The sequence below is a fragment of the Lissotriton helveticus genome, chromosome 11 (assembly GCF_964261635.1).
Source record: "Lissotriton helveticus chromosome 11, aLisHel1.1, whole genome shotgun sequence".
Lineage (NCBI taxonomy): Eukaryota > Metazoa > Chordata > Amphibia > Caudata > Salamandridae > Lissotriton > Lissotriton helveticus.
This window is the reverse complement of record NC_136072.1, coordinates 316,810,091-316,837,105: the sequence shown is the minus strand read 5'-3', so window position 1 is coordinate 316,837,105 and position 27,015 is coordinate 316,810,091. Positions and strand designations below refer to the sequence as shown.

The following is a 27,015-nucleotide window of genomic DNA, read 5'->3' as shown; positions in this document are numbered from 1 at the left end:
GCATTCCTAAGAATCAAAGATGTGGTTGCATATGAGCCTTATCTGGACCTCATTTCTATTCCACTGGACAGGGCTCTCTACTTTAAGCTTAGAGTGGGCACCTTACCTCTAGGCAACTTGGTGTCCAGGTGGAAATTATCTTCCCAGTCCTCGCCCTTCTGTGCTCTGTGTTTGACACGGGTGGAGACGGTGGCACACATTTTTTTTGAATGCCCGGACTATTGTGCTACAAGGAGGTGCTGGCTCACACCATTGTGCAGACTTTTAGGTACACGACAGTATTCGGTGGCCCTCCGCATCTTATTGACTGATACATCGTCCCCCATTTTTAAAATGGGCTTGGGTGATTCGTTCGAAAAGGCTTTCCATTTCAATTTAATCCCTGTTTAATTATTTATTGTAACTGTTTCGATTGTTTTATTCTTTTAAATCATAATGCATTTTATCTTTGGCCTTGAGAATGTATTTTCTATTGTATGTATTGCTTTTAAGATATTTATGTATCGAAATAAAGCATATATCACTCACTCATGAAATAAACCTGTAGCAAACTGAATTCATAGAAACTTTGTGTGGAGTGGTTACTTATTGCACGACGTATTTGGTACCTTACTATGCTTCGGGGGAGGGCAGCAAACATCGGCAATATGTAGCCTGATTTTTCGCTGGAGTAGATAGAAAACCGTGGGAGTTGCCGGTTTTCGGAATCAGTCAGTCAAGGGCTCTTGCTGTTCCTAGCAGAAGGGGGTGTCCAGTGGAAGCACAACATTTAGGGGGCGTAGCGGGGCCGAGGACATCCTCCCCCTACGAACAGATCTCGCTTAGACTACGGCTCTGGGAGTCCCAGTTACTCGCGCTAGCCTGGCTTCCCTCAGTCCGGATCATGGGGAGCTGAGAAAAAGCTGAAAGTGGCAGTGGAGTTGCGCAGCGGGGGTAGGGGGGCTACGGGTGCAGCTGTGGCTCGGGGCGTCAGGAAGTGCTGGCATTGACCTGATGATTACTGCTGCTTACCCGCCCTGGCCGCAGGCCACTGAAAAGCGGAGTTGTTTGCCACCCGGCAGGAGCACCTATGGCAGTGCACCGGATTCTTCTTCGCTGTAGTGTTTCGATGACCTGGCAGGTTCGGGGCCGGGCGTCCAGCCTGCTGCGACCCTCGGACGCCGAGCCCGCTCACACGGCTCCCTCCGCCTCCGTCTCACCGAACGTGCTCTCACGGCGTCAAAGCGTAACTCATGAACGACACACTGAATGTGGTTTCGAGAACGTTTTAAACGCCCAGGGGAGCCCAGTGGACAGACTCTCAGGTGGGTGGAGAGAACTCGTAGAGTGGTGGGGGCGTGCTAGAGAGCACACGCTTCAGCCCCCCCTTCCCCCACCCCTCCCGACTCCCTCATTCAGTGTCCTTGGTGGGAGTCCGTGTTCTGGATTCGAGGGACGTAAATAGTACTCGATAGTTTTTGTCACCTTTTTTGCTTCGCGGCTGAGTTATCCATCGTATAACTAATGACATGTTATGTGGGCTTTTCTTTGGGTCAGACATGTTGCCAACTGCGCGCCGCTAGTTTGTTAAACTCTTTTAAGCCAACCTTGCGTGTCGCCTTCCCCATCACTCGCAAGGACGTCGGCTGGCATGTGGGAGCTCACCTCCTGGGTGCCGATTATCTCCATGCTGAGCTGTGCAGTCGTGAGGGGCTGGGTGCCCCTCGAGGACTTCTACCCCTTCGGGCCGGAGAGAGGCGACGCGGTGACCCGCAAGCAGGATGATGGCGGCTCGGGGTTGCTTGCCATCTCGGTGCCCTTCCCCTTCTTTGGAGAAACGCACGCTGGACTGTATGTAAGTTCTGGTTTCCGTGATTATGTAACTGTTAGTGACATTTGTTTAGGACTCTCATCCTAATATACCCGCGGGAGAAACTAGAGTTTACTGCGGCTATAGGATATAATCTCAGTTCGCAGTGGTTCCATTGGAGGCGGAGTTTTCTTTCCTCATGGACATAGTCACGTTTCTGTTCTTATTTAAAGTCCGTAAAGAACTACGATGCCAATCCTGCTCAGTGCGCAGGCCTGCACAGGTGACTTAGTGAGTAGTAAGTACTAACCCACCACTGAAGAGGGTGGTGAGACTTTAGCTCCACCCACGGCTTCGTAGCAGCGGCCAGGGCCAACTGAATTTTTGATGAGATCGACGTGATTTACGACCCCATCTTGTAATATCCATGGTGAACTTGAAGCATTACCCATTTTTTTTATACCTTTAAAATTAAAATGTAATTTTGTCCTTCAGATGGCCATGGTCAAATTATGCTTTAGATTCGGCCCTCCTTGACATACACTTTGACACCCATATTATATATGAATCCCTATCTACACATGCTGCATAAAGTACTGAAGCTTGTTCTAAATAACGCCTTCTAGTTTTTTCTACATGCCTACACATTCAGTACATTAGCCATCATGTACCCTTAATTTACAGTTCTTTATCTGCGATGTCCATCGTAAATTCAGGATAGCCGTATCGTTACCAGATTAACAGGATAGTCATGTCGGGTGGTGGCACTACCTGGAGCAACTAGACCAGGAGTGGGTGGGGGTGGGTTGGGTCTTCACCGCAATGCTTGGGTTACCTTCCAACAAGATATGCTGTCTCATAATTGTGTTATTATGATTATGTCTACTATTCGTTTTGCATACAAGGGAGGGGTATAATCACAAAAGACTGTACAGGTTATTATGTCCCTGTCAATGCCATTATCATTATTTGCAGCCGAAAATAAAGTGCGTTATAATTAAAAAAAAACAGGACAGCCATGTAACATTAACTTACATTCAATCGAGCTGAGTAGGGGCAGTGTTAGTGAAACTTTGGTAAGTACGCAACCCTCCTGGACCTATGTTGCACATCCCCTTTCTAGATGTACTCTCCTAAGTATCCTCTGTACAGATCTGATCTAATGAATAGAGGCATGAAACATTGCATGGTTTAGGCATGCACACGTTTGACCATGCTGTATGCCAGTACTGGGATGAGATATGCCGTAGATGAATGCCACAAAGAAACACCACTGTATCTATTCCATGTTAAAGATTTGGGCCCAATTTTGATATAAGCCTTGAACAAGCATTAATAATGCCATTTATTTTTTGCACTTAGATCTAGATGTTTCTTTGTCTTGCAACAAGTAATGAAGACTTGGTTGATGATTAATGCATTCCTGCATAATTTTAATATGTGAAATATGCACATAGTACTTTAATGCCAGATATGACAACTCTATTTACACTTGGTCGGACTGGGACAGAAAGTAGGTCCGAGCACCAAAATAAGTGACCCTGATAAGCAAATCAGAGGGCCAAAAAAGTATCTCCCATTTTCAAGCCGGGCCGTTTTGAACTTGTAAATACATGCGTTATAAGTGTTTTGTACAGCATTCATTTGTGCTTGCCGCAAGCAGTGTTTGTGGTAATATCATGAACATCAAATGTAAAAACAAGCCCATGAAATGGTAAAACAGGCCCACTAACTGCCCAAACAGGCCCACACACTGGCCTTTCAACCCAGCCTTTCGAACATAGCTTATTATGATTTTTTTTGTTGATTTATTATGTTTTATATAGCGCAAACATAACCCTTTCAGATATCAGACCGCTGTACATTAGGAAAGCAAAACAATCAACCGATAGGAGCATACAATTGTGAATGAACAACAAGGTCAATATAAGAACGATGGGTATGTAATAGTACCAGAGAGACTTGTGGAAGGGCAGGCCATGCAGTTTGGAGTCTGGGAAGGGTGCATCTACATCGGGAAAAGACTCTGTTCATTAGTAGATGCTTTACTTTTAGTTTGAAGAGGGCAGTTGAGGGGTTGGATCTGGTCTGAGGACGAAGAGAGTTCCACATTTTCAGGATGATTCTGGAGAAGTAACGCTTGTAGGTTTTCTTTTTTTATTTATTTGTATGGCTTCAGTAAAATGAATGAATGAAAAGAGTCAAAGGGAGCTTGTGCTTCGTAAAGTTCTGTTCTCGCCTGCAAGGACACATTTCTTGGCCAGGTAAGTTGCAGTGTTGGGGTGAAGAGTTTCATGAGTCATGGATGCAATTTTTAGATGGATCTTTACCTCATGGGGTAGCCAGTTCTGTGGTCTTTGGTGATGTAATCACTTTTTTTGAGCCTGTGATGAGTCGAGCAGCTTTGTTAAAGGTTGCCTTCAGAGATGCCAGTTTTGTTGGACCTACATGGGTGGCGCTGCTGTAATCTTGTTTGGAGATCAATAGTGCTTGATTCGCTGTCATGAAATCAGCAGTCAGAATGAAAGGTTTTAATTTCCTTAGTGAGTGAAATTGGTAGTTGGAGCCTCTTGTGGCAAGGCTGATGTAATCCTGCATAGAAAGGTGAGTGTCCAAGATTATTCCTAGAGATCTAGATGAGGCTATGATGTGAGGGGTGCGGTTCAAAGCTGTTAGATGTGAGAGGCATTCATTGATGTTAGGTTTGTGGTTAGGTAAAGAGATTAGGAGGAATTCAGTTTTGAGAGCATTCAGTTTGAGGTGGTTGCGAGTTAGCCAATGTTGAGTTTTTGTTAGCATTTTGTTGAGGATGCCGATGTCTTCAGGAGAGGTGATTTTCATGTAAAGCTGAGTATCATCAGCATACATAAGGTATGAGATGTTATAGAGTTTTAGAATTTCAGTCAGAGGTTCCATGAGCAGTTGAACAGGGCGAGAGAAGAGCCTTGAGAGGCACCAATCATTACTGGTGTCTGGATGGGTAGAGCGTTGTCAATCATAACTCTTCGAGATCTTTTTTCTAAGAATGAGGATAGCGATTTTAATACAGTACGGGAGAGACCCATATTGCATTCTAGGAGGTTCATAAGGTTCACATGTTTAAAGTGTTAAAGGCAGCTGACTGATCAAGCAGGATTAATAGGCAAGAGACCTTCTGGTCAAGAAATCTCAGGGCATCATCAACAATAGGGACCACAGTAGCTTTGGTGCTGTGTGTAGGAGGGTAGGGTCTGCTTCCTATGTTTTTTTTTTAAAGATACTGTGCCCTTTAATCCACTAAATCTGATTGTAACAATGAAACACACAATTCAAAGAAGCACATCTTTTAGGGGGGAACATTATACTGACACAATGGCTGATATAATGGCTTAGATAAGCAACTCGATGTTTTTACAACAATGGCCCCTTAACTTCGGCCCAGCTGTAGGTAAAAAAAAAACTCCCTCGCTGCCTGCACGTTGCTGCTGGGATTGGAAAGCAGACAACGTACAGGCACTGCTGAACGAGTCCCGGTGTCTGAAATTTACACCAGGAGAAGTTCAGCATCTATATATTTTTTTAAATATTTATTTTATTGGCATTTCAAAAAAGAAAAAGCAGACATAGAGGAAATTGACATCATCATTGACAATAAACTATGGCGGCAGACATAATGAAAGCAAAACACATGCACATTGATAGGTTGCACAACAAGCATAAATAAAATCAGCACAGGGGAAGGGGACGGGAAAAAGCCCCTGTAAACATCCAAGGCCCACAACTCCAGGCAGCTGCGTGATAAGAGGGTCTCCCTCGAGTGTAGTCAGGTGCAACCTGTCCCGTGAGCAATCGTCAGTGTCTCCAACCTCCCAAGGTATGCCGCTCAGATTCCTACTGAGTCACAGTACAGGCAGTCTCGTGAGGAGGCCCTGTGCTCCTATCCGAGTCAGTCCCACTCCCCTGGTCAATCTCACTCTCCCCTACCGTGGCTTCCCGAGTCAGCATTCCATCCAAAACCAAGGACCAGAAATTCTTGGGCCTGTTGCGAGGGGGGCATTAATTCACTATACAGCTCAGATTGCGTGCAGCAATATGTCAATTCCCTTGACCAGGACTTAAGTGTGGGGGGAGGACCTCTCATCCAGGCGTGCGTAACGCACCGCTTAGCTGGAAGAAAAGCCATGTCAATTATTCGCCTATGCGCTGGGCGCTGGGCGCAAGGGCTTCGAGTAGTCCAATAAAGCCTAGAGCGGGTCCGGGACCAGTGTCAAGTGCGCGATTCTGTTGACCTCCTCATATACCGCGTGCCAAAAGGAGAGGACTACTGGGCAGGACCAGGCCACATGCAGGAAATCAGCGATCTGGGCACCGCACCTCTTGCAATTCGGGTTGTCCCGCAACTTGTACCTGTATAACCTCTCAGGAGTGTAATATGATCTGTTCAGGTACTTGAAGTGAAGAAGTCTGTGACGTCCATTCAGGGATATCTTCCTAGTACTTGTGCAGCAATACTGCCACATCTCCTCACGCAGCTCAATTTGTAAATCAAGCTGCCATGCTAGTCTCGGTTTCGCATATTCCGTCGTTCTCTCAGAGATGGCAATGCGATACAGATTAGTTATTAATTTAACGGGGTACTTGGCGTTGACTATATAATCATACGCCGTAACCGTCGGAGGCTCCTCCATATCATCACCCAAATGCTCTCTCAGTGCATGCCGCACCCTGTGAAACTGAAAACGTGCCAGCAACGGGAATGGCGCGTCCCCGGATGCAATCCCTTCCCATGTTCGCGCCGTACCTCCCTCAAACAGGTCCCCCATATGCATCACCGATATCACTCCCTTTTCCCTACACGGGGTCAGCCAGGCGCACCAGTCCATTGCCGCCTTCGGAGCATACTGCAGGGTGCACGCCTGGATATCCATCATGTGATACCAAGCGTGCGTGACCGAGTTCAACGAGTCAAGAATCCTCGTGCGTCGGTCCAGAGGTTTCGATAGCAACGCAGGCAACGGAGTCGGGTCCGCAACAATCGATTCGAGGCGTATGTGGGGGATATCTAGTGGGCCATGTATCCAATGGTAGGCGTGGGCGCTTTGTGCAGCACGGTAATATAGTTCCAGATCCGGGTAGTCCAGGCCGCCCGCAGCATACGGACAAATTAAAATATTCCACGCCACCCTAGGCTGCTTCCCCGCCCATGCAAGTCTAACCATTAGTGCTTGTAACTGACGGAAAAAGTGGGTTGATAGAACCATGGGGATGTTACTGAACAAAAACAAAAATCGTGGCAGGACTATCATTTTCATGAGCGAAATACGCCCCAGGGGTGATAGCAGAAGAGCGATCCATTTTGCAACAACTTCCTCTAGCTTAGAGATAGCCCTACCATAATTCTCCCGTAGAACAACCTCTGAATCAGTATGGCGACGAATCCCCAGATAGCGCACAGTGTCCGTAGTCCACTGTAGCTGGTACTCCGGGTCAAATTTCTCCGTAGCAGGGGTCAGGGGTCAGTGGAAACATAATGGATTTGTTCCAATTAACATGGATGCCCGAGAGGGAACTAAACAAGACCACTTCGCGGAGAACCGAAGATAGGTGTGTCTCTGGCTCTCGGACATATAAAAGAGAGTCATCCGCATAGGTGGATACTATCAAGTTAGATGTAGGGAAACGAATCCCCCTATTGCTGTGGTATTCCCGTAAGGCACAGGCGAGCGGCCTTGCCTTGTCCCCCTGCCAATCTTGATGGGGTCGGTAATGAGCGAACCAATACGTATTCGGGCCGTGGGGGAGGTATATAATACCGCCTGGAGTTGTAGAAACAACTGCCCAACTCCCATCCGACCCAGGACATGGCGAAGAAAAGGCCACTCAACTGAATCAAAGGCCTTTTTCATGTCCAAGAAAACGGCCACTGCTGATACCTCTGGGCGCGTGTGTTGGAAGACCGCTAAAAACGTACTAAGATTGTATGTAAGATTACGAGTGGGAACGAAGCCGGCTTGCTCCGGCGCCACCAGTGAGGTGAACAAAGGATTGAGATGGTTGGAAAGCAGTTTAGCAAATATCTTCGCATCTACGTTCATAAGGGAGAAGGGGCGGTACGACGCACATTCTCCAGGGTCTTTGCCAGGTTTGAGGATCACAACAATAATCGCCTCTCTCATTGAGGGTGGCATAATACCTGTGTTAGCCATATCATCAAACAAGGTGAGCAAGTGGGATACCAGGAGATCCAAAAATGCCTTGTAGAAGGCCACCGTGAGGCCATCACTACCCAACGCGCTCCCTCCCTTCATAGTGGAGAGCGCAAGGACTATTTCATCTCGATCAAACGGTCGAACCAGGAATTTGCGGTGCAAATTAGAGAGTCATGGTAGCTCAATATGAGAGAGGTAGTTGACAATACTTTCCTCCGGGGCTGGGCTGCGCGAAGCGTATAGCACTGTATAATATTCACGAAAGCGCTCCGCAACCTGTGTATTCGAGAGAGGTTCCTCCGTCGTCACGTTCCTCAGCACAGGGATGCTCGTTCTGTCCTTGCTCCGCTTAGCAAGTCGCGCAAGAACCGAACCTAGACGCTCTCCCTCACAGTATGACCGAGCAGTGGCGTATTTGCCCAGGTGCTTAACCTCAGCATCCGCCTCCTCATTATACTCCTGCAGTACCCCTGCTATTGCCTGGGTCAGGGTCTCACTATCAGCCTGGAAGCGTTGGAGCTCCAGATCCCTGAGCTTGGATTCTAAGATTTGAAGTCTGCCCCTAATCGATTTTAGAACTCCAGAGTGTTTAGAAATAGTGACACCCCTGACGTATAACTTAAATGCCTCCCAGACAGACTGAAAGGAGTCGACGGAGCCCACGTTAGACTCAAAGAAAGTTTCAATAGCAGTCGCCAGCCCCTCTTTAAAGAGGGAATCCATCAAGGAGAACGGAGGGAAGAGCCACGCGAATGGAAAAATACGTCGCGTCGGCATAATTATTGCAAGTAAGATCAGTGAGTGGTCTGAATAAGTGCGCGGCAGGACTGTGCAGGACTGGATGTCAGAGATTAATTGGGATGTAACAAACCAATAATCTATTCTGGTATGTATGTTATGTGGAGCCGAGTAGTGCGTGTACCCTCCCAATGTCGGGTGCCTGTGCCTCCAGACGTCAAGTAAGTCCAGGTTAGTGAGTTGCGCAGTCAGCGCCCTAGCAGAGGCTGAAGGCAAACGAGGAGGGCCATCAGATCTATCGAGACCTGGGTGCCTCGTCATGTTAAAGTCACCTCCCCAACAAACCAGCCTCTCTGAGTGCGGAACAACCTTAGCTGCTAGTTCTGTATAAAAATCCGGGTGGTTGTAATTAGGACCATAAGTGTTCACTATACACATGTCCATGCCCTTGCCACAACAACTAGTGATCGTGTACCTCCCATCACTGTCCGTCACAAGTGGGGTCCATTTCAGCAAGGCTTTAGGATTGAACCACGTAAGGACGCCTCTGGCGTGTGTCGTGAACCCCGCTTTATGTACATTGCCCATGAGTCCCCTGTAATGTAGAATCTGGCTGTCTGGGGGGAGGTGCGTTTCCTGCAATAGAGCTACGTCTAACTGTGTCTAGCAAAGTATTGCAAGATCTTGCGTACCTTACGGTGGTCGTTTAGGCCTCGGACGTTACAAGTCAATAATCTCAGTGTGTCAGAGCCTTCCCCCTCCTGTGTCATCCCGCTCGGAAAGAACTGTGCGTGTCCCCCACCAATAGCGTGCTGATCATTCTCATACCAATATAGTCTGCCATTGCCATGCATGTAAACTTAAAAAACATTGTTGCACAACACAACTCAACCCCCCCTCAGTCCTTTGAAGACGCCGTGGCATCTGATCACCCCCCGCCGCCCACCCACCCACGCCTGCCCTACCCCAACTAGGCCGCGTACTCCCCTCCAACCCACAAAACCCGCCCTTGCCCACCCCGCCCAACCCAAGTGCATCAAGGCTTATAACCAAAAAACAGAGCCAACATCCCCTCCCCCACCCCCCTTGCATCAAAACTCAGTGGGTATCACACGAGGGCAAAGGTAGCCCGCAAATTACAGCCGTCAATCAAAGAAGAAGAATACGTTGCATTGCCCCCCGCCACCCCGTCTCAAAAACAAGTTAATAGTCCTATAACCTTCAGTTTGAACTAGTTGTCACGCAATGAAAAAAACATAGACCAAAGAGCCCCTTGTGCTGCAAAAATACAAGAATAGACCACTGCTGCATTATCCGGCCCACCATCACAAACCGGATCGACAGTCATATCCCGCTGGGCAGGAGGGAGGGGGTCACCATATCACGTATTAGCGTAGCATGTACACAGTTAGCCGCAGCCACCTATGTACTACCATATATTGTCCTGCTGCGCAGTGGGCTGCTGCTACCACGCTGCACAGAAACCTCCCAGAACTTGTTTTCACTCAGCTTCTCCCCAGCATTCCCCCCTCTCCCTCCCCCCCACCCATCCGAACAACATGGAATATAAATTGTGCAGCTTATCTGTGTAAAGTACAGTCAGACTTGTTCATTCAAGGAGCCACCCACATTCTTGGGCGATCGGTTCTCCCTCTGCCAGTCCTTGAGGGTTCTCTGGAGCGCTTTAGGGTCTGTGAAAATCATAGATTTCCCCTGCCTGTTGATCCTCAGTTTCGCCGGGTATAGCATTGCGTAATCCGCCCCCATTTCACGCAATTTGTGTTTCATTGGCGTGAACTGCTTCCTGGCTTCCTGCACCCTAGCAGTAAAATCCGGGTATAATGAGAGAACCGAGACTTCGTACTGTAATGGTTGTTTGTCCTTTGCCAGCTTCAGAGCCACATCACGGTCCCAATAGTTAAGCAGTTTGGCGATTATGGTCCTAGGGGGAGCTCCCCGCTTAGGTCGCGGGCCCAGCGAGCGATGGGCCCTCTCAACCACAAACATGGTAGAGAAAGCTGTGTCACCTAGAAGTTTCTTCAAAAGGTTCTCAACAAAGAGCTCGATGTTCCCAGTCTGAGTATTCTCGGGCAGGCCTGTAATGCGGAGGTTGCATCGCCGAGAGCGAGCCTCCAAATCCTCAGTCTTGTCAAGTAGGGACTGCATAGGTCTGCCGAACTGTTTATTCTCAGCGTTCAAAGAGGTCTGCGCTTCCTCCACCTCAGTAAGGCGGCGCTCCGACATGTCAATCCGCTCCGTGTGTTTGTCTAGCCTTTCAGCCATACGGTCCATATGGTAAGTGAGCGCGTCAAGCTTCGTCTCCAGTGTGGCCATCCCTCCCTGGAGGTTCTTCTCCATAGCTATGAGCAGACCACGTAAGACTTGCTGTTGGGCCTCTTCCGTCATGTCACGCTCCCCATTCACATTGCCTCCCGCTTCGTCTCCGAGCCTGGGCCCAAAGGAGAGCTTAGGCTGCGATCTGTCCGTGCACCCCATTCCAGCCACAGAGTCACACATACGAAGTGGGAATCAGCCTAGGGACCGCCAGCAACCGACGGCCAAGCCACCACACTGATGTACCAAGAGCTGTAGTAGTGCCTCGTATGTCACCCAGCGATGAAGGCGCTAGCGTCGCACGCCCCAGATCCGTGTGGTCTTCCTATAGTGTATATCAACAGGAGGTTGCCATCCAAAGGAGTCCCCTGCGTGGGACCGGCAGGAGATACACCCAGGCTGCCCGTAGCAGAGCAATCCCAGCGCGACTGAGCACCCCCGGCTGCTCCCGTCCGTCCGTTGTCTCAGGGGGGGCACTACAGACCAAGGAGCCAGATCGGCTCACTTACAGGTAGGTCGCGCCCCAAGTGCGCGCACGGAGCTTGGGTCTGAGTTGCCAGCTCTGGCTCCCCATCTATTCCAGGCCTCTCCAATACTACCTGTTGACGCTTCACCAGGTCAGCCAAAACATGGGGGGGGGGGTGTGGCAGCACCCGCGGGTCCGCGCCTTGGAGAGGGGTGACAGGTCAAGCCGCTACCCAGAATGATGACTCCCACCACACAGCTGGGCGCCTGTATGCGATCAAGTTAGGATCAAAGCAAAACAAAATGGCGGCTCCCGCACTCCCAATCTTTGCGATAACGCCCTCTTTACCACCTCCGCCTCCACGGTAATCGAGGCACTCAGGGATATCATTCTGCTGTCCAAATGAACCGGACCCCCTCCGCTCCTGCCTGTGATGACTGGAGCACGCAGGTACTCCAATGCCCCGGGGGTGTCCCAAATCGTCCGGCGTTGCAACGGACCCAGCCGACTCTTCCCAGCACCCGGTCCGGCGTGCACACCGAGGGCCCAGGACCACGAGCCACTGTTCTCTGGGACTCCCGTACCTTGCGCGGCCTTCGGGTCGCGGCAGTGACTGGATTGTCCGCCGCCGCACCCCGGGGGGTGGGGGGCTAGGGACTAAGCCCCCACCACCACAATCCCTCACACCCCCAAGAGACCGCCGCCGCTCACCTCAGGCGCAGTGTAGTCCCACCAGAGCAGCTCCACCGCCGGACGCGCCTCCGAGGACCGCAGCAGCAGAGATCGCGTCACTGATCTCAGGGCTCCTCCCAATCTAGGCCGCTCCTCGCAAGTACAACTGCGCGCTCCAGGCCCCGACGGACCACACGGCTCCCGCAGGGCAATCCGCCAGGCAAAGTTTCAGGAGCTTGTGACCCCAGCAGAATCGCACTCCACGGTGTCGTGCTGCAGAAGTTACAGGTCACAACTCAACAGGATAAGTGTAGGATAATGCAGTGAGACGGGGGAGCTCACGGCTTAGGCAGCCATCTCGGTTGCGAGCTAGCTCCGCCCCCCGGGTCTGCTTCCTATGGTTACCCCTACTTTTTGCTGTGATTCTCTGGTTTTTCGACTTTAGTATGGTTGTGGTCCTGCTAATCAGACCCACAGCCTAGCCGTCTCTCTCCAAATTGATACCATGTACTTTAGGTACATCCCAGATTAGTTACTGGGTCACCCTTGTGAGCCCCTGTATAGTGTACCATAGGTACCCAGGGCATAGGTGCCCCCCAGGCCTACCAGGGGCTGCAGCATGTATTGTGCCACCCCTGGTTAGCCTTCCAAACTGACACCACAGGTCTGTACTTACAGCCTGGGTAAGGTGGTGTAATCACCCCTTACTTAGATATAGCATATCTATATCTACCTTATATATAGACACATAGTAAATTTTAAGTCACTCCTATGGCAGACCATGACAATCCTAGAGGCAGAGTGCTTCGTTTTATGTGAGAGGGTGCCTTAGCATGAGCTGAGCCCCTCTGGAGCTTTCGGAACCATCTCCTTATTGCTGTTCTATGATATAGCCATACCATATACTCTTAAGTGCATTATAATCCTCGTGGTTAATGCTAACTATGGTTTGGCTTTATCAAAACATGTTGTATAAGGTGTCAAACACTTTGGAATATTACCCCCCCGCCAGTCCTGGCGGCGGCGGTAGCATTCCACCCTTCTAGAGGGAGAAGACATGTAGTTACTGTTAAACCCGGTTAAAGTTTAACAGAGCCCCAGCATCACAAAATGGATGCTGCTGCCACAGACACGAGTCTGCCCTCCTGCTGCTGGACGAAATTCCGGCAGGTGAGGCCTGGACAATAGGTTTCCTGTCCAGGGAGGTGCTGGCACCTCCCCAGACAGGCTTTAGTGTATTGGGGCAAGGAGGGCTGCATTCAGTTAATGCTTTCCAGACACTGCCTGGGGCACACAAGGTGCTCCATGCATTTCCCAGTTCAAAACGGTTGCTGGGGCTCTCAGCCCCAGCTCTGGCACGAAACTGGACAAAGGGAAGGGGGTGTAACCACCCCCTTCCCAGGTCCACCCATAGGAGTGACCAAAGAAGTTAGTCCAACCCCTAAATTTACTATAAGTATAGAACCCCAGTCTCTAGGACTTTAGATTACCCTGGACGAAACTCTGCAACCTATATCCTGGACCTTCGACATTCCATTTCGACTGGAAGACGGAAGAAATCTCTCTTGTGGTCAAAGAGTGACCACCCTGTTCAAACAGGCACCAACAGCATCTTTGCCGGTCTGCATTTTCGAGGCTCCTGCCGGACCCCGAAGAATCTGCGACACAGGACACATGCTGTTCATACCTCGCTGCCTGACCTTTGGGATGTTGGCCGATATAGCTGTGTATTGCCGTCCATATAATTAGCCGCCGGCCCCAGGGTTTTAGGCAAAAGGCGGTGTGCATTGGAAAACATGTAATACATTGTTTTTAAAATAAAAAAAATAAAAAATAAACATGGCATGATGCAAATTGCAGAAACCTGCGGCCAATGACTGATCTATAATATCCTTGCATATCTTCATAAATGTAAACAAGAGATCACAAATTCATGCCCCTGATGTCAAGGCTACGTAGACTGGATCCACATTCTATGTACGATCCCAGTTCTAATATATTAGCAGCAGGTTCTTATATATACAGGACCAACTGTCTAGGTTTTGATCTAACACATTATGCAGTCAGAATATTCATAAGCTGTTCCACCCACTTATAGATTTCACCTAAAGGAGGGCATTGGTTGTGGTTTATAACTGCGTTAATCATTAGATTGATGAATATGGGCTCCTGAAAACCTAAATAGCCTTCTGAATTTCAGCTGTGGTTAGAAACAGATCATTATGTCCTGAAAATAAATGTATTTTAAAGATATCTGTGCTATACACATCAGAAAAATGATGACATTTGTAATTACAAAAATATGCTTTTTCATGTTTTTTGCAAGGAAATAAGATTCCAAAACATGGAGTAATTTAAATTGTGCAGTTCAAATGTATTAAGAAAGATTCTATAAATGACAAGCAATGGAAGTAATATTTGTGGTAATACAGCAAAAAATAAGAATATGCTAGAAAATTTAGTCAACCATGTAGATACAACTATAGTTTCAATGCATAAGTATCTTCTCATGAGTAAAATCAAAGCATTAATCAGCAAACGTGGCCAAGCACTAACTCTCGAAATGTCCATTTAGTTCATTCTTAACGTTTTCATACTTCTTCAGCTATTCTGATCCCTCCCCCCAAACAAGCCTTTCTAAACCCTGCCCTCTGACTCTTCCCCCTCCGTCTCCCTTTTACTCACCCCAAGCCTCCTACTACTGATATGAGCTCCAAAACATCTCTCCACTATCCTTCTCAATCCAAATAACATAATACCATATCCACCACTCCTAATTACTTTCCTTTTTCACTATACTAATTCACCACTAATTCTTTATGGGTTCTGGAGAAGCGTGCTACTCACTGAAAAAGCGCTTCAACACTTCTTCAGGGGTAATTAGCGCTATATAAATGCAATTACAATACCTTTGACATGCTGCAGCAGTGAATACTTTGTGGGTCTTCAGTTCATATAGAACACATCCCGCCATTTTCTTTGCAATGAGATTTGGGGCCCGATGTAGGTAGCCCTTTACCGATCGGAATCGGCCGAAAATACCGATTTTCGGCCGTTTCCGATCGGTAAAGGGCCATGGAGATGTAGGGGCACATTTTCGGTAATTTTACCGATTCGTTATCATTACCGAATAGGTGAATTTACCGAGTCGGTAATATTTACCGATTCGGTAATGATAACGATTCGGTAAAATTACCGAAAATGTGATGTAGGTAGCCTATGTTCCGGCTGCACATGGCTTACAGAATCGGTATTTTACCATGGAATACAAATCCATGGTAAAAAACCGATTCCTGTGTACATGCACATCTGTGCATGTACACATGTGCCATGTGACAGACAGACGTGCCCTTAGGGCATGTCTGTGTGCCACATTGCACACATGGCCGTTTTGGGGGTGCTAGAGGGTGTCAAAGTGACACCCCCTGCACCCTTGTGAATTCCTTAAATACCGATTGGGTAAATACCGAATCGGTAATGCCTAATCATTCCTATGGGCTTCAAAGCCCATAGGAAAGAATGGGCATTACCGATTCGGTATTTACCCAATCGGTAATTAATGAATTGTTAAGGATTCGGTAACGAATCCAGATGTTGGGACCTACATCCCATTTACCGATTTTAAAATACCGAATCGGTAAGATTCGGTATTTCAAAATCGGTAAATGGGATTTACCTACATCGGGCCCTAGGTGTCCTAAACTAAGCACATGTGACTCAACGCTGAATGGTTCCTCCATATATATGCTGTTGTAATGGATGTATGACATTACAACGCATGCATTTACCACGCATGCTTTTACATCGCAGTTTTTACAACGCATACCATTACAACGCATAGCGCTTTGGGGTGCTGGATAGTGAATAGTTTAATTTACTATTCCAACTCCAGTCCCCGTGGATAGTAGGGAAGGTGTTGGATAGTAAATTAAATCTATTCCCTATCCTAGAGCGCCCCCCTGCGCAATGCGTTGTAATGGTTTGCGTTGTAAAAGTTGCGATGTAAAAGCACTGCGTGGTAAAAGTTGCGTTGTAAAGGATGTTTCCCTGTTGTCATTGTGGTATTGAATACCAATGTGTGCCAAAACTGTTCTCTTGTGGCATCATTTTCCATGACGGGTCTATACGTTTGTCAGCAATAAAATGTCATAATCACCCAGGTACCAGGGAGGGGAGAAGGAGGAGACAATGGCGTGCAGTAAACAGCTGTCTGTCTCATGTCAAGGCCAGGCTCTCACAGAATCGCTGTGTGTGCTAATTTGGAGGCCACTCAGCTCTTCGCCGACTGCCTGTGTGATCTTGAATGATCTAGTTTACCTGTCTGTTAGGTTACCGGCCTCTGGGTACAATGAACTTCACCCACAAAAAAGAAACAACGTGTGTCTTTTGGCTTCCATCTCTAGACGAGTGTGTTTTGCAACCTTTCAGAACCTCTCTTCTGACCCTCACCCTGCAAAGGCCTTTCCAAGGCGAAGGCTCTGTTTAGCCAGTCTGACCGTGCAACATGTTGTCCTCCACCGGCACCAAATGCATGGGAACACGTGTTCACAATGGGTCCCATTCTCCTTCCAGACACTAAGCCTCCCACTGTACTGAATGTCTGGCCTGCATAGAAGGGCACTTCTAGGGACACTGACGTGAACAAACCTTTGATTTGCTAAACACTTTTTAATACTATTTCCCCACTGTAAAATTATTTGCCATGGTAATTGGGGTGCTTTTAGTTGTCGATGATGATGAGTACTAAGTTCTAGAATTTTTTGTCTGAGGGGGTCGGTCCTTATGCCTAACATTATTTGACAGGGGGGGTCTCTGCATCAAAAAGTTTGAAGACCTCTGCCCTAGGTAGAGCTGCGCCGCCGGGGCCGCAGAATACACAGCTAGGGGCCTCTCGGGTCCTTCCCTGCTCCTGGTCGAGATGGCTTTGAGGGAACGGGAAGGTGCTCGCAAGTGGACGTTGAATCTGTGGTACCTAAGTAACTCTAAACTTGCAATTGGGCTCAGGGCAGACAGTTAAGTCTATTTCCAGTAAAACCAGGACTCAGTCTCCTCTGGGGTGACCGTCTGGGAAGCTTACAAGACCGTGCTACGGGATGGAGCCCAAAACCTTATAGTGTTGGAAAAGAGGGAAAGGGATAAGGTCCTAACAGCTTTGGAACACAAAATAACCGAACTAGATAAACGGGTAACTCTGAGCATCAACCCTGACACTACAAGCAGGCTGACAGGCCTTCAAAGGGAATACAGGGAATTGGCCAAAGATAACGCCAAGAAACAACACTTGGCCATGTTGCGTCGCCTCTATGAGGTGGGGGATAAGGCTGGGAAGCTCCTAGCCTGAATCAACCGGCTTGAGGTTCAGGACAGATGGGTGAGGGAGGTGTTAGACTCTCAGGGCACCGTCCAATACACCGAGGAAGGGGTTGCCAACGCCTTTGCAGAACACTATAGGGACCTGTACCAGGCCAGAACATCCAAGTTGCGAGCCGACATCCAGGCCTACCTGGAGGAGATTTCCATACCAATACTAGGCGAAGTTGAGGCACAAGGCCTGATGATGACAAGTCGTCGGAGGAGGAGGTTCAGGAGGAAATTGCAAAACTCCGCTCCTGGAAGACGCCAGGTACGAATGGGCTACCCATGGAATTTTACAGGCGATATGCAGATATCCTAGGCCCCCATCGCCTCCGACTTTTCACTGACTCACATAAAGTGGCCGTTTTCCCACTGGACCTACGGATGGCCACCATCGTGGTCATATCCAAGGAGGGCAAGCCTCGTGACCACTGTGGGTCTTATAGACCCATTTCATTGAAAAACTCGGAAGTTAAAATCCTGGCCACCATAATGGCAACGCGTCTCCTGGGGTTGATTAGGGAACTGATACACGAAGATCAGTCAGGACTTATGCCGGGTAGGTCTACCCGCTGAAACTTCAGGCGCACTCACAACTGGCTCATGAAAGTATGGAGCTGGACCAGCCCAAAGGTGTTCTTATCGTTGGACGCAGAAAAAGCATTTGACTCTGTCGACTGCTGTTCCTTGATGCCACCCTGGCCACATTTGAGCTAGGACTGAAATTCCGTAGCTGGGCGGCACTTCTTTATAACCAACCAATGGGCGCGGTGCCCGCGACTCGGGTGACCCTGACAGCGTGGACGAGGGCGACTAAGACCATGGGCTCCACTATGGGAGGGTACTCGTTCAGGGAACTACACAAGCTCACGGGGTTTGAGGCCTGGAATCTCCACGATAGGGGACATAGTTGAAAAAGAGGAACTCCAAACATGGGCCAAGCTTCACCAAGAATACGATACGAACAACTCCAAATTCCTTAAGTACGCGCAACTGCGCCACACCTGGCAGGCGGAAAATGTCCTGAGCGACCAACGTCTGGAATATGCGCCTTTGGAGGGTATACTCCTGCAAGAGGAGCTTACTCACAAGGTGGTTTCATTTACATACAGAACCATTAGTAACAATATCCCTGACGGGCTGGTGGGACTCGGATCACGGTGGGAGAGAGAGGTGGGGCCCATGGAGGACATAGATTGGGAGGCAGCGTTAATGCACCCCAGGGAAGTCGCAATAAAGGCGAGCCTCCGAGTAATTCAGTTGAAGATACTACACCGAACATACTATGATAGAGACAGACTGCATAAGATGGGGAGGGTGGAGTCTTCACTTTGCCTGACCTGCTCCTCGGCCAACTGTGATTTCTTTCACATGGTTTGGGCATGTCCCGAACTTCAGCCATACTGAATGCAGGTAGTAGGACTACTGGGAACTGTCTTGGAGGTGACGTTGCTGATGGAACCCAGGTTTGTGATACTAGGCATAGCAAGCACGGTTGATATCACCAGAACACAATTGATCTTTGCTTCCCTGGGGCTGGTTGTAGCCACAAGAGACCAAGCCAAGAAATGGGGGTGGGGAAAGCCGACTATTGTGTACGAGGGGTAGAGGTGGACGAGGGGTATGGACATATACATGACAGCCGAGCAGACCACATACTGCAGCAGAGGGTGCCCCAAGAAATTCCATAAAATCTGGGACCCATGGAGACAGCACTTCGGACTGGACATGGGTGACGACACGCATCAGTCTGCGGCACATACCACACAAGGGTCTTCGACTCCGGGGCCCGACGACGCAATGCCCTAGTGATCATTGGTGAGTCCCGGCCACTATTGTTCCCAGGTTCAATACGCATACACATAACCATAAAGAAAAGTCACTGGTGGAGAATACTGGTTCACAAGAAAGGGAGGGAGGTGGCCTGGTGATTGAAGAAAATGTATATACCTGTTTGAGATCAATTCTTCGTGGATATCTCATGCAAAATTGTAGTATGCTGCTCGTTGACTACAGCTCCAGCTTCTTGTTGAAGTTTTAGTGACGATCTCTTAACATGAGAAGACCAACTCATTTTATGATTCAGGCAAGCCCCCAAATACACAAACTCCTGCACTTTTTCTAGAGCAACGCCCTGCACACAAATACTTGCTCTAACAGATTTATATGGATTAACCCTTTGGATGCGTCGGGCGGCTACCGGCCGTCCAACGCTACGGGGGGGCGTGTGCGACGGACGTCCGGGAGCCGTCCGAATTTCGCACGCATCCAAAGGGTTAAAAGCCATACATTTTGTTTTGTTGACACTTAGTTCAAGACCACGCTCACTACAGAAAATTAATAAGCAGTCAAGTAGTGCCTGTAGACCACGCAGGGTTTTGGAAATAAAGAGCGGGTCATCTGCAAAAAGTAGTGTTGCAATTTTAGGGTGGCTGTGTTTGCGTGCATAATTTCCAGGGAAATCAAGTGCATGCACTGAGTCATTAATATAAAGAGTGAACAATGTCGGCCAGCCCACAGCCCTGCCGAACACCAGTTTCAATCTTAAATGGGTCTGTGAGCTTACCACAGTATCTACGGAGACACATTTGGGCGTCCCGGCGAACTCGCACGAACTTCACTTTAGATCCTTTACTTTAGATCCTACGGACTCACATGGAACTTGAGGCAGCCATTGATTGATTACACTGTTGCTCCCTGAGGAAGGGCAATTGAAGGCCCGAAATGCATTGGAGCTGAGATAAAAATCATGTGATGTCATAAAAGAATGAATTAATTCACAAGGATGGAATGATTGAACAATTTCATTCATTAATAATGATGAACTATTGAGAATAAAAAGACAAGATTCATAAAACACAACATAACTTGTGGAGTCCTCATTGAAAGGAACCTCAAACAGTGTGCCCAAAGGGGATGCAACAAATGAGTCATTAGAAGCACACTTTGTTCTTATTTATATATGACGTCTGAGACGGAAGACGCCACCCTTGGAGCACCTCTAAAAATTATATTATCTATGGAACACATCCAACCAAACCATTCATATTAACACACAGGCTGTGCATCTGTCTCTAACTCGTTCTTACATTGAAGCTTACCACAGTTGCCATACTTGACTCTGGCAGTACTGAGTGCATGCAGCCTGATAAGGACAGAAAGGATGTTTCCAGGGCGCCCATCTTTTCCATAACTTACCAGAGTTTGGCCCTAGGTATACAGGGCTCGGAAAACCATAAAAATGTTACTAGACCTGCAGGTCTAGTAACTTTAATAATCTACTCGACCTAACTATAATGTACTTGACTCGTGAACTGTTCTCAAATTGTGTGATCCTAGGCAAATATTTTGTCTTATGGAGCCGCCTTTTTCTTTGTTATCACATAGGAGAGCACCTTCAAATGTGCAAGTTCACTATTTCTTTATTTACTAGACTAAATGTTTGCTCCATGTATAACAAGAATTGAGCACATATAGGGTACCCATGATTCCTGGCTTGACTTTTCGCTCACTAATAGCATTGTCATCTGGACAGGAGCAGTAATAATTAACAGTTCGTGTTTAAAAACATACTTTTCATAACTATATTACCAAAGCATGATGTGGTAGTGCATTGTCATTTACAGATAGTATATTTTCCATTGAATTGGCCACAAAATCTTCCCACTAACATGTAGTTTTACTGATAATAGTGCATAAACGATTTTTGGAAATTGGGTTTCTGCAAAAATATTACATTTGCACATCACCAAGTAAAGTGTCCTAATTTGTTTTGCTCCTATAAAATATTTTTTCACCACAGTTACAAAAATGGGGCTTCATAACTAGTGAAATATATTTGAAATGTTTGAACAGTTCACTTAGCTATTTCAGTGTTGACATCTTTATAGCCTTTCATTTATCATGCTTTGCACTGTTTAATTATCACATGGTTCACTTTACAAAATCCCCTAACTTAAGTCACAGAAAGAAAAATAAATGTATTAAGATAAGCTGACTTTTGACCTTTGTCTTTGAAAGCCAGTGAATGTGACAAGATAAAAAGATTTAGTGGCATTTTTTAGTGCTCTTTAATTTTGTGAGCAATAAAGATGCCTTTAAATCTTGTTATCTTGTCACATTTGCTATGCTTTTAGAGACTCAGGTCAAAAGTCAGTTTGTCTTCCCTGAAGTTAGAGGATTTTCAACATGCCAGAAAGGTCAAGTAGTTCCTAAATATAGCTCATCCTGAAAAAACCTTGCCCAACAATGCAAGTGGATTTTTTGAGCCCTGGGTAAAGAATTGAAAGCTCTCTTCAGGTCAAGGAAGATCACATAAAGATGGCCCTTATCAAATGACACTGTTTTCCAATATAGTGCCCAGAAACGAAGTATTTGATCCACTGCACCGATCCTGCTTCAGAAGTCTGCCTGGAGCTCTGAAAACACAGAGTTGTCATTTGCCCAATCAAGCAGGTGGTCCAATATGAGGAGGTAAAATAGTTTCTTTAAGGTGTTGAAAAGGCTAATAGCCCTATAGTTCCCAGGGTCTTCTTTGGGCCCTTTTTTGTAAATCGGGTCAATGTCTGCAGTCAGCCGGAACTAGGGATCGGGTCGCCTGCAAGTATAGAATGGAACAGAGCCTGGAAGAATGTGGCCCAGATCAAAGGTTCTGACTGTAGAGGTCCCCAGGAGGGAATCTGGGCCGGGAGCGTAATGTGCTGGGAGTGACATTATTGCCACCATTACATCCTTTTGAAACACGGGGGAGTCAGGTCCTGGGACGTGTGGTTGGCTGGACCATAAATTACAGTATCAAAGAGCACTTTGCCGACTACACATTAATTTATATCCTCACTTTTTAAGGAAAAACCAAGTGAAACTCCTAGGTTGATTGGGTATATTTTACTCTTACCCTTTTATTTTAAGTTTTCAATTTTTGGATATTTACATGTAAAAAAGGGACGCTCTGACGTTCAGTTTCATTTACACATACACACTATACAATTCTACAACACAAATACAACATTTATATATACACAAGTATTTTCTTTAAGTTTATACACAAGTATTTGTTTTCTCAAAAAGACAAGAGTCACGCTTTGGACTCAAGATCTAACTTAACAGCAAATAAATGCAGCCAAAAAGAGTATATTGATATATACAAAAATAAACCATAAATTTATTGTGTGGCTTATTTAGGCAACTGATGTCTGTCTTTGTATGCCGACGCGTTTCGAATCCGGTTTAATCACTTGCGGATTCTCCTCAGGGCTCTGTCTTTTTAAAGGTTCATCTAGAAGTGTATAAAGCAAAAGAAACCCTTATTTAAATTTCTACTGTCTAAGTTTTTAAAGCTTGCCTCTACTATTTAATCATTGTCACTAGTGTTACCTGTATCAAAGCAGTCGCCGGTCCGCAGGTATTGTTTTAGAAGTTTTTCTCTGCTTTTTTTTAGATTTAGTCCTGTAAATAAACAGGAAGATGTTGTAATACTCAATTCAACCCTTTCAGGGCGGTATTACGAATTCACTCATTCGACATACCTCAGATTATCGAGTTTTGATCCCGCAATGTCCTGTTGCTACTGGCGGCGTTAATCCTTAGCAATTATTCGCAGCCTGCAAACAACAGCGGAGTCATGTAAAATCTTGCGCTTGCGTTTGAGAGAGAAAGCGTTCACTACTTCAAAAAGAACCGTACCTTTAGCTCCTGATGTCGGGCTTAGCTGCGGGCGCTCTGTCTGATCGCGGCGTTTTCCAATCACACCGCTATTCTCGATCGGGGACCACACTCTTCTCCCTATATACAAAGCCCCAGTTAGATTTTGGCAATAACGGGCACATTAAAGCTCACTAGCGTTGGAACCACAGGTTCGACCTACTTACTTTCAGCGCGGCAATCCGGCGACTCCAAAATCAGTCTGTGGATGCCCCAGCCATTTTTGGGACAGGCTTATGAGGCAGAACGGGCTTCGCATATGGCGGCCATCTTGGAGTGGGTTTCTCCTGTACGTTCTATTCATTTAAAGATGCCCAAGTTCCACAAAGAAGGTGAATTACAGTTTCGAATTAGGAACCTTTCATATTCTCATAACCTTGATACTTCAGATAGCGAATTTAAACCAGTAAATGTACTGTTGAATTTTAGTATCAGGTACGCCTCCTTTTGGAGTAAAATTTTATCTGGGTCCATAGGTCTTGATTGTTGCAAGACGTACAGTATTGACCACCTAAAATCATTTTCAGTATGGTTGTGTTCTAGAAAATGCTCGACCATAGGGGCCGACAGGACTTTATTTTTCAGCCTTGATTTATGTTGGCTTATGCGTGTATTGGCTTGTTGTGTAGTTTTGCCAATATAAATTTTAAAACACGGGCAGATAATGACGTACACGACATTGCGTGTTTTGCAGTTGGAAAAGGAAAGATGTTTCCATCTCACACTTCCATGTTTGAACTCTGTTCCTTCAATCGTGTTTCCACATGCCGCACAGGAACCACATCTGTGGTGTCCCTCTATGGGTTTCATTCCCCACTTTGCCAGTAGGTCACTTTTGGGTTTGGGCACAGCTATATCTGCTCGTACTATTTGTTGCTGCCGCCGGGCCGCCTCACGCGGTTAGCCCCTGCCTTACAAAGCTGTCGGTTTCAGGCAGCTGCGCCCCGGGTTTCCACCGGCGACAGTCCGGCGTCCTCCGTGGTCTCACGCCGCCATTTTGCTCTCGGCTCTCCCAGGCTCCGTAGGATTCGCAGCTCTGGTTGCGGTCGGTCTGCGCGCCTGTCGCGCACCCTGGGCAGGCACCGGTAGTGGACGCGGAGTCGACCCGATTTTCACGGGGATTCCGCGTTGAATTAAGGATAAATTGCGGATTAATGGGGCGAGGGCCGGGAGCCTCGCTAAGCTGCGTCCGCTGGCATCGGCTGCTAGCCACGCCCCCTGCGTGTATTGGCTTGTTGTGTAGTTTTGTCAATATAAATTTTAAAACACGGGCAGATAATGACGTACACGACATTGCGTGTTTTGCAGTTGGAAAAGGAAAGATGTTTCCATCTCACACTTCCGTGTTTGAACCACATCTGTGGTGTCCCTCTATGGGTTTCATTCCCCACTTTGCCAGTAGGTCACTTTTGGGTTTGGGCACAGCTATATCTGCTCGTACTATTTGTTGCCCAATGCTTCTATTCTTCCGGTACGCAAAAAGCGGGCGCGGGAAGGGGCAATCCAAATTTTCTAGAAGGTGCCAGTTTTTTAGGACCACCTGTCTGAGTTTGTTAGTGTCTGGCCCAAATGTGGTAACACAGACTAATCTATCCAATTCAGATTTAGCTTTAGTTTGTAAAAGGCATTCCCGAGGTGTATATCGTGCCCTTTTAAATGAATGCTTGAGCAGTTTCTTTGGGTACCCTCTTTCTTTTAGTTCCATGCAGAATGTGCCAGCGTGCCTGTCATAGTCGGCCAACCCCGTGCAATTTCTCCTAATTCGGAGCAATTGGCCATATGGAAGGTTGGCCTTCAAATTTCGCGGATGGGCACTTTGGTGATGTAGCATTGTGTTTCTGTCCGTCTTTTTTCTGTGTAGCGTAGAGATTAACAGCCCTTCAGTACATACAATTTCTACATCCAGAAACGTCATTTTTTTATCGCTGTATTCAACAGTGAATTTTATATCTGGATGTTTGGCATTAAGCCATGCATGGAACTCCATCAGCTCGGTGTGGCTCCCCTGCCACAGGAGCCACACGTCGTCGATGTAGCGCAACCATTGCCTGATATGCCCACTGTATGGATTATCGTTTCAACAAACTTTTTTTCAAACTCTGCCATATACAGGATAGCCATCTCCGGAGCATAAGGGCATCCCATAGCTGTTCCCTTAGTCTGCATAAAGAATCGCTCGTTAAAGCGAAAATAATTCTTCTTCAGGGCTATTTCCGCTAGTTTTAAAATAAAACTAGTGGGAACTCGATGTGGTCTGTCACGAGATTCCAGATATAGTTCTAGTACCTCCAGTGCCTCATCCTGAGGGATCTGGGTGTAGAGGGACGTGACATCCATTGTCACTAACGTTGGGTTAAATTCTGTGCCCTCTACTTTTACTAGAAAATCCATAGTGTCTTTTAGATATGATTTAACTTGGCTTACAAAAGGTTTCAGGAAGAAATCCACATATTTTGCTAGGGGCTCCAAGCATGAGTCACACCCAGAGACAATCGGTCGTCCTGGGGGCTCATTTAGGTTTTTGTGAATCTTTGGGAGGAAATACAGGACAGGAGTGATTCTTTAAACACAATGCTACATCACCAAAGTGCCCATCCAAGAAATTTGAAGGCCAACCTTCCGTATGGCCAATTGCTCCGAATTAGGAGAAATTGCACGGAGTTGGCCGACTATGATAGGCACGCTGGCACATTCTGCATGGAACTAAAAGAAAGAGGGTACCCAAAGAAACTGCTCAAGCATTCATTTAAAAGGGCACGATATACGCCTCGGGAATGCCTTTTACAAACTAAAGCTAAATCTGAATTGGATAGATTAGTCTGTGTTACCACATTTGGGCCAGACACTAACAAACTCAGACAGGTGGTCCTAAAAAACTGGCACCTTCTAGAAAATTTGGATTGCCCCTTCCCGCGCCCGCTTTTTGCGTACCGGAAGAATAGAAGCATTGGGCAACAAATAGTACGAGCAGATATAGCTGTGCCCAAACCCAAAAGTGACCTACTGGCAAAGTGGGGAATGAAACCCATAGAGGGACACCACAGATGTGGTTCAAACACGGAAGTGTGAGATGGAAACATCTTTCCTTTTCCAACTGCAAAACACGCAATGTCGTGTACGTCATTATCTGCCCGTGTTTTAAAATTTATATTGACAAAACTACACAACAAGCCAATACACGCAGGGGGCGTGGCTAGCAGCCGATGCCAGCGGACGCAGCTTAGCGAGGCTCCCGGCCCTCGCCCCATTAATCCGCAATTTATCCTTAATTCAACGCGGAATCCCCGTGAAAATCGGGTCGACTCCGCGTCCACTACCGGTGCCTGCCCAGGGTGCGTGACAGGCGCGCAGACCGACCGCAACCAGAGCTGCGAATCCTACGGAGCCTGGGAGAGCCGAGAGCAAAATGGCGGCGTGAGACCACGGAGGACGCCGGACTGTCGCCGGTGGAAACCCGGGGCGCAGCTGCCTGAAACCGACAGCTTTGTAAGGCAGGGGCTAACCGCGTGAGGCGGCCCGGCGGCAGCGGACTGCGTGGAGCCGAGTGCGGCGCTGCGGTGCCCGGTGGAGACTGAGGCCCCGGGGAGCCCGAAAATCGACGCCCCGGCTTCTGGGCCCGCGACCCCTCTGACATAGGCGCATCGGCGCTTGCAGGTGAACAGCGAGCGGAGCCCCCCGGGCGAACAGCGGGGGTGCCGCCGAGCCCAGGACACAGGCGGGTCATCACCGCGAACCAGCAGCGGTCTGGGAGCAGCAGCGACGGTAGGCGGACG

The 27,015-nt window shown here is 47.6% G+C and overlaps 1 protein-coding gene across 9 annotated transcripts in view; it reads left to right on the top strand.

Annotated features, from left to right (window-relative positions):
* The first annotated feature begins 859 nt into the window (after window positions 1–859).
* Window positions 860–27,015, top strand: part of SNED1 (sushi, nidogen and EGF like domains 1) — a 2,618,914-nt gene continuing 2,592,758 nt past the window's right edge. For 3 of the 9 annotated variants that reach the window (XM_078665623.1, XM_078665626.1, XM_078665620.1), the window contains exon 1: window positions 863–1,834. In XM_078665623.1, the coding sequence (XP_078521749.1) occupies window positions 1,631–1,834 (204 nt within the window). In that variant the 5' untranslated portion in view covers window positions 863–1,630. Of the gene's footprint in view, window positions 1,835–27,015 lie in introns of all 9 variants that reach the window. The other 6 variants (XM_078665628.1, XM_078665622.1, XM_078665621.1 and 3 more) reach the window with 4 other exon arrangements.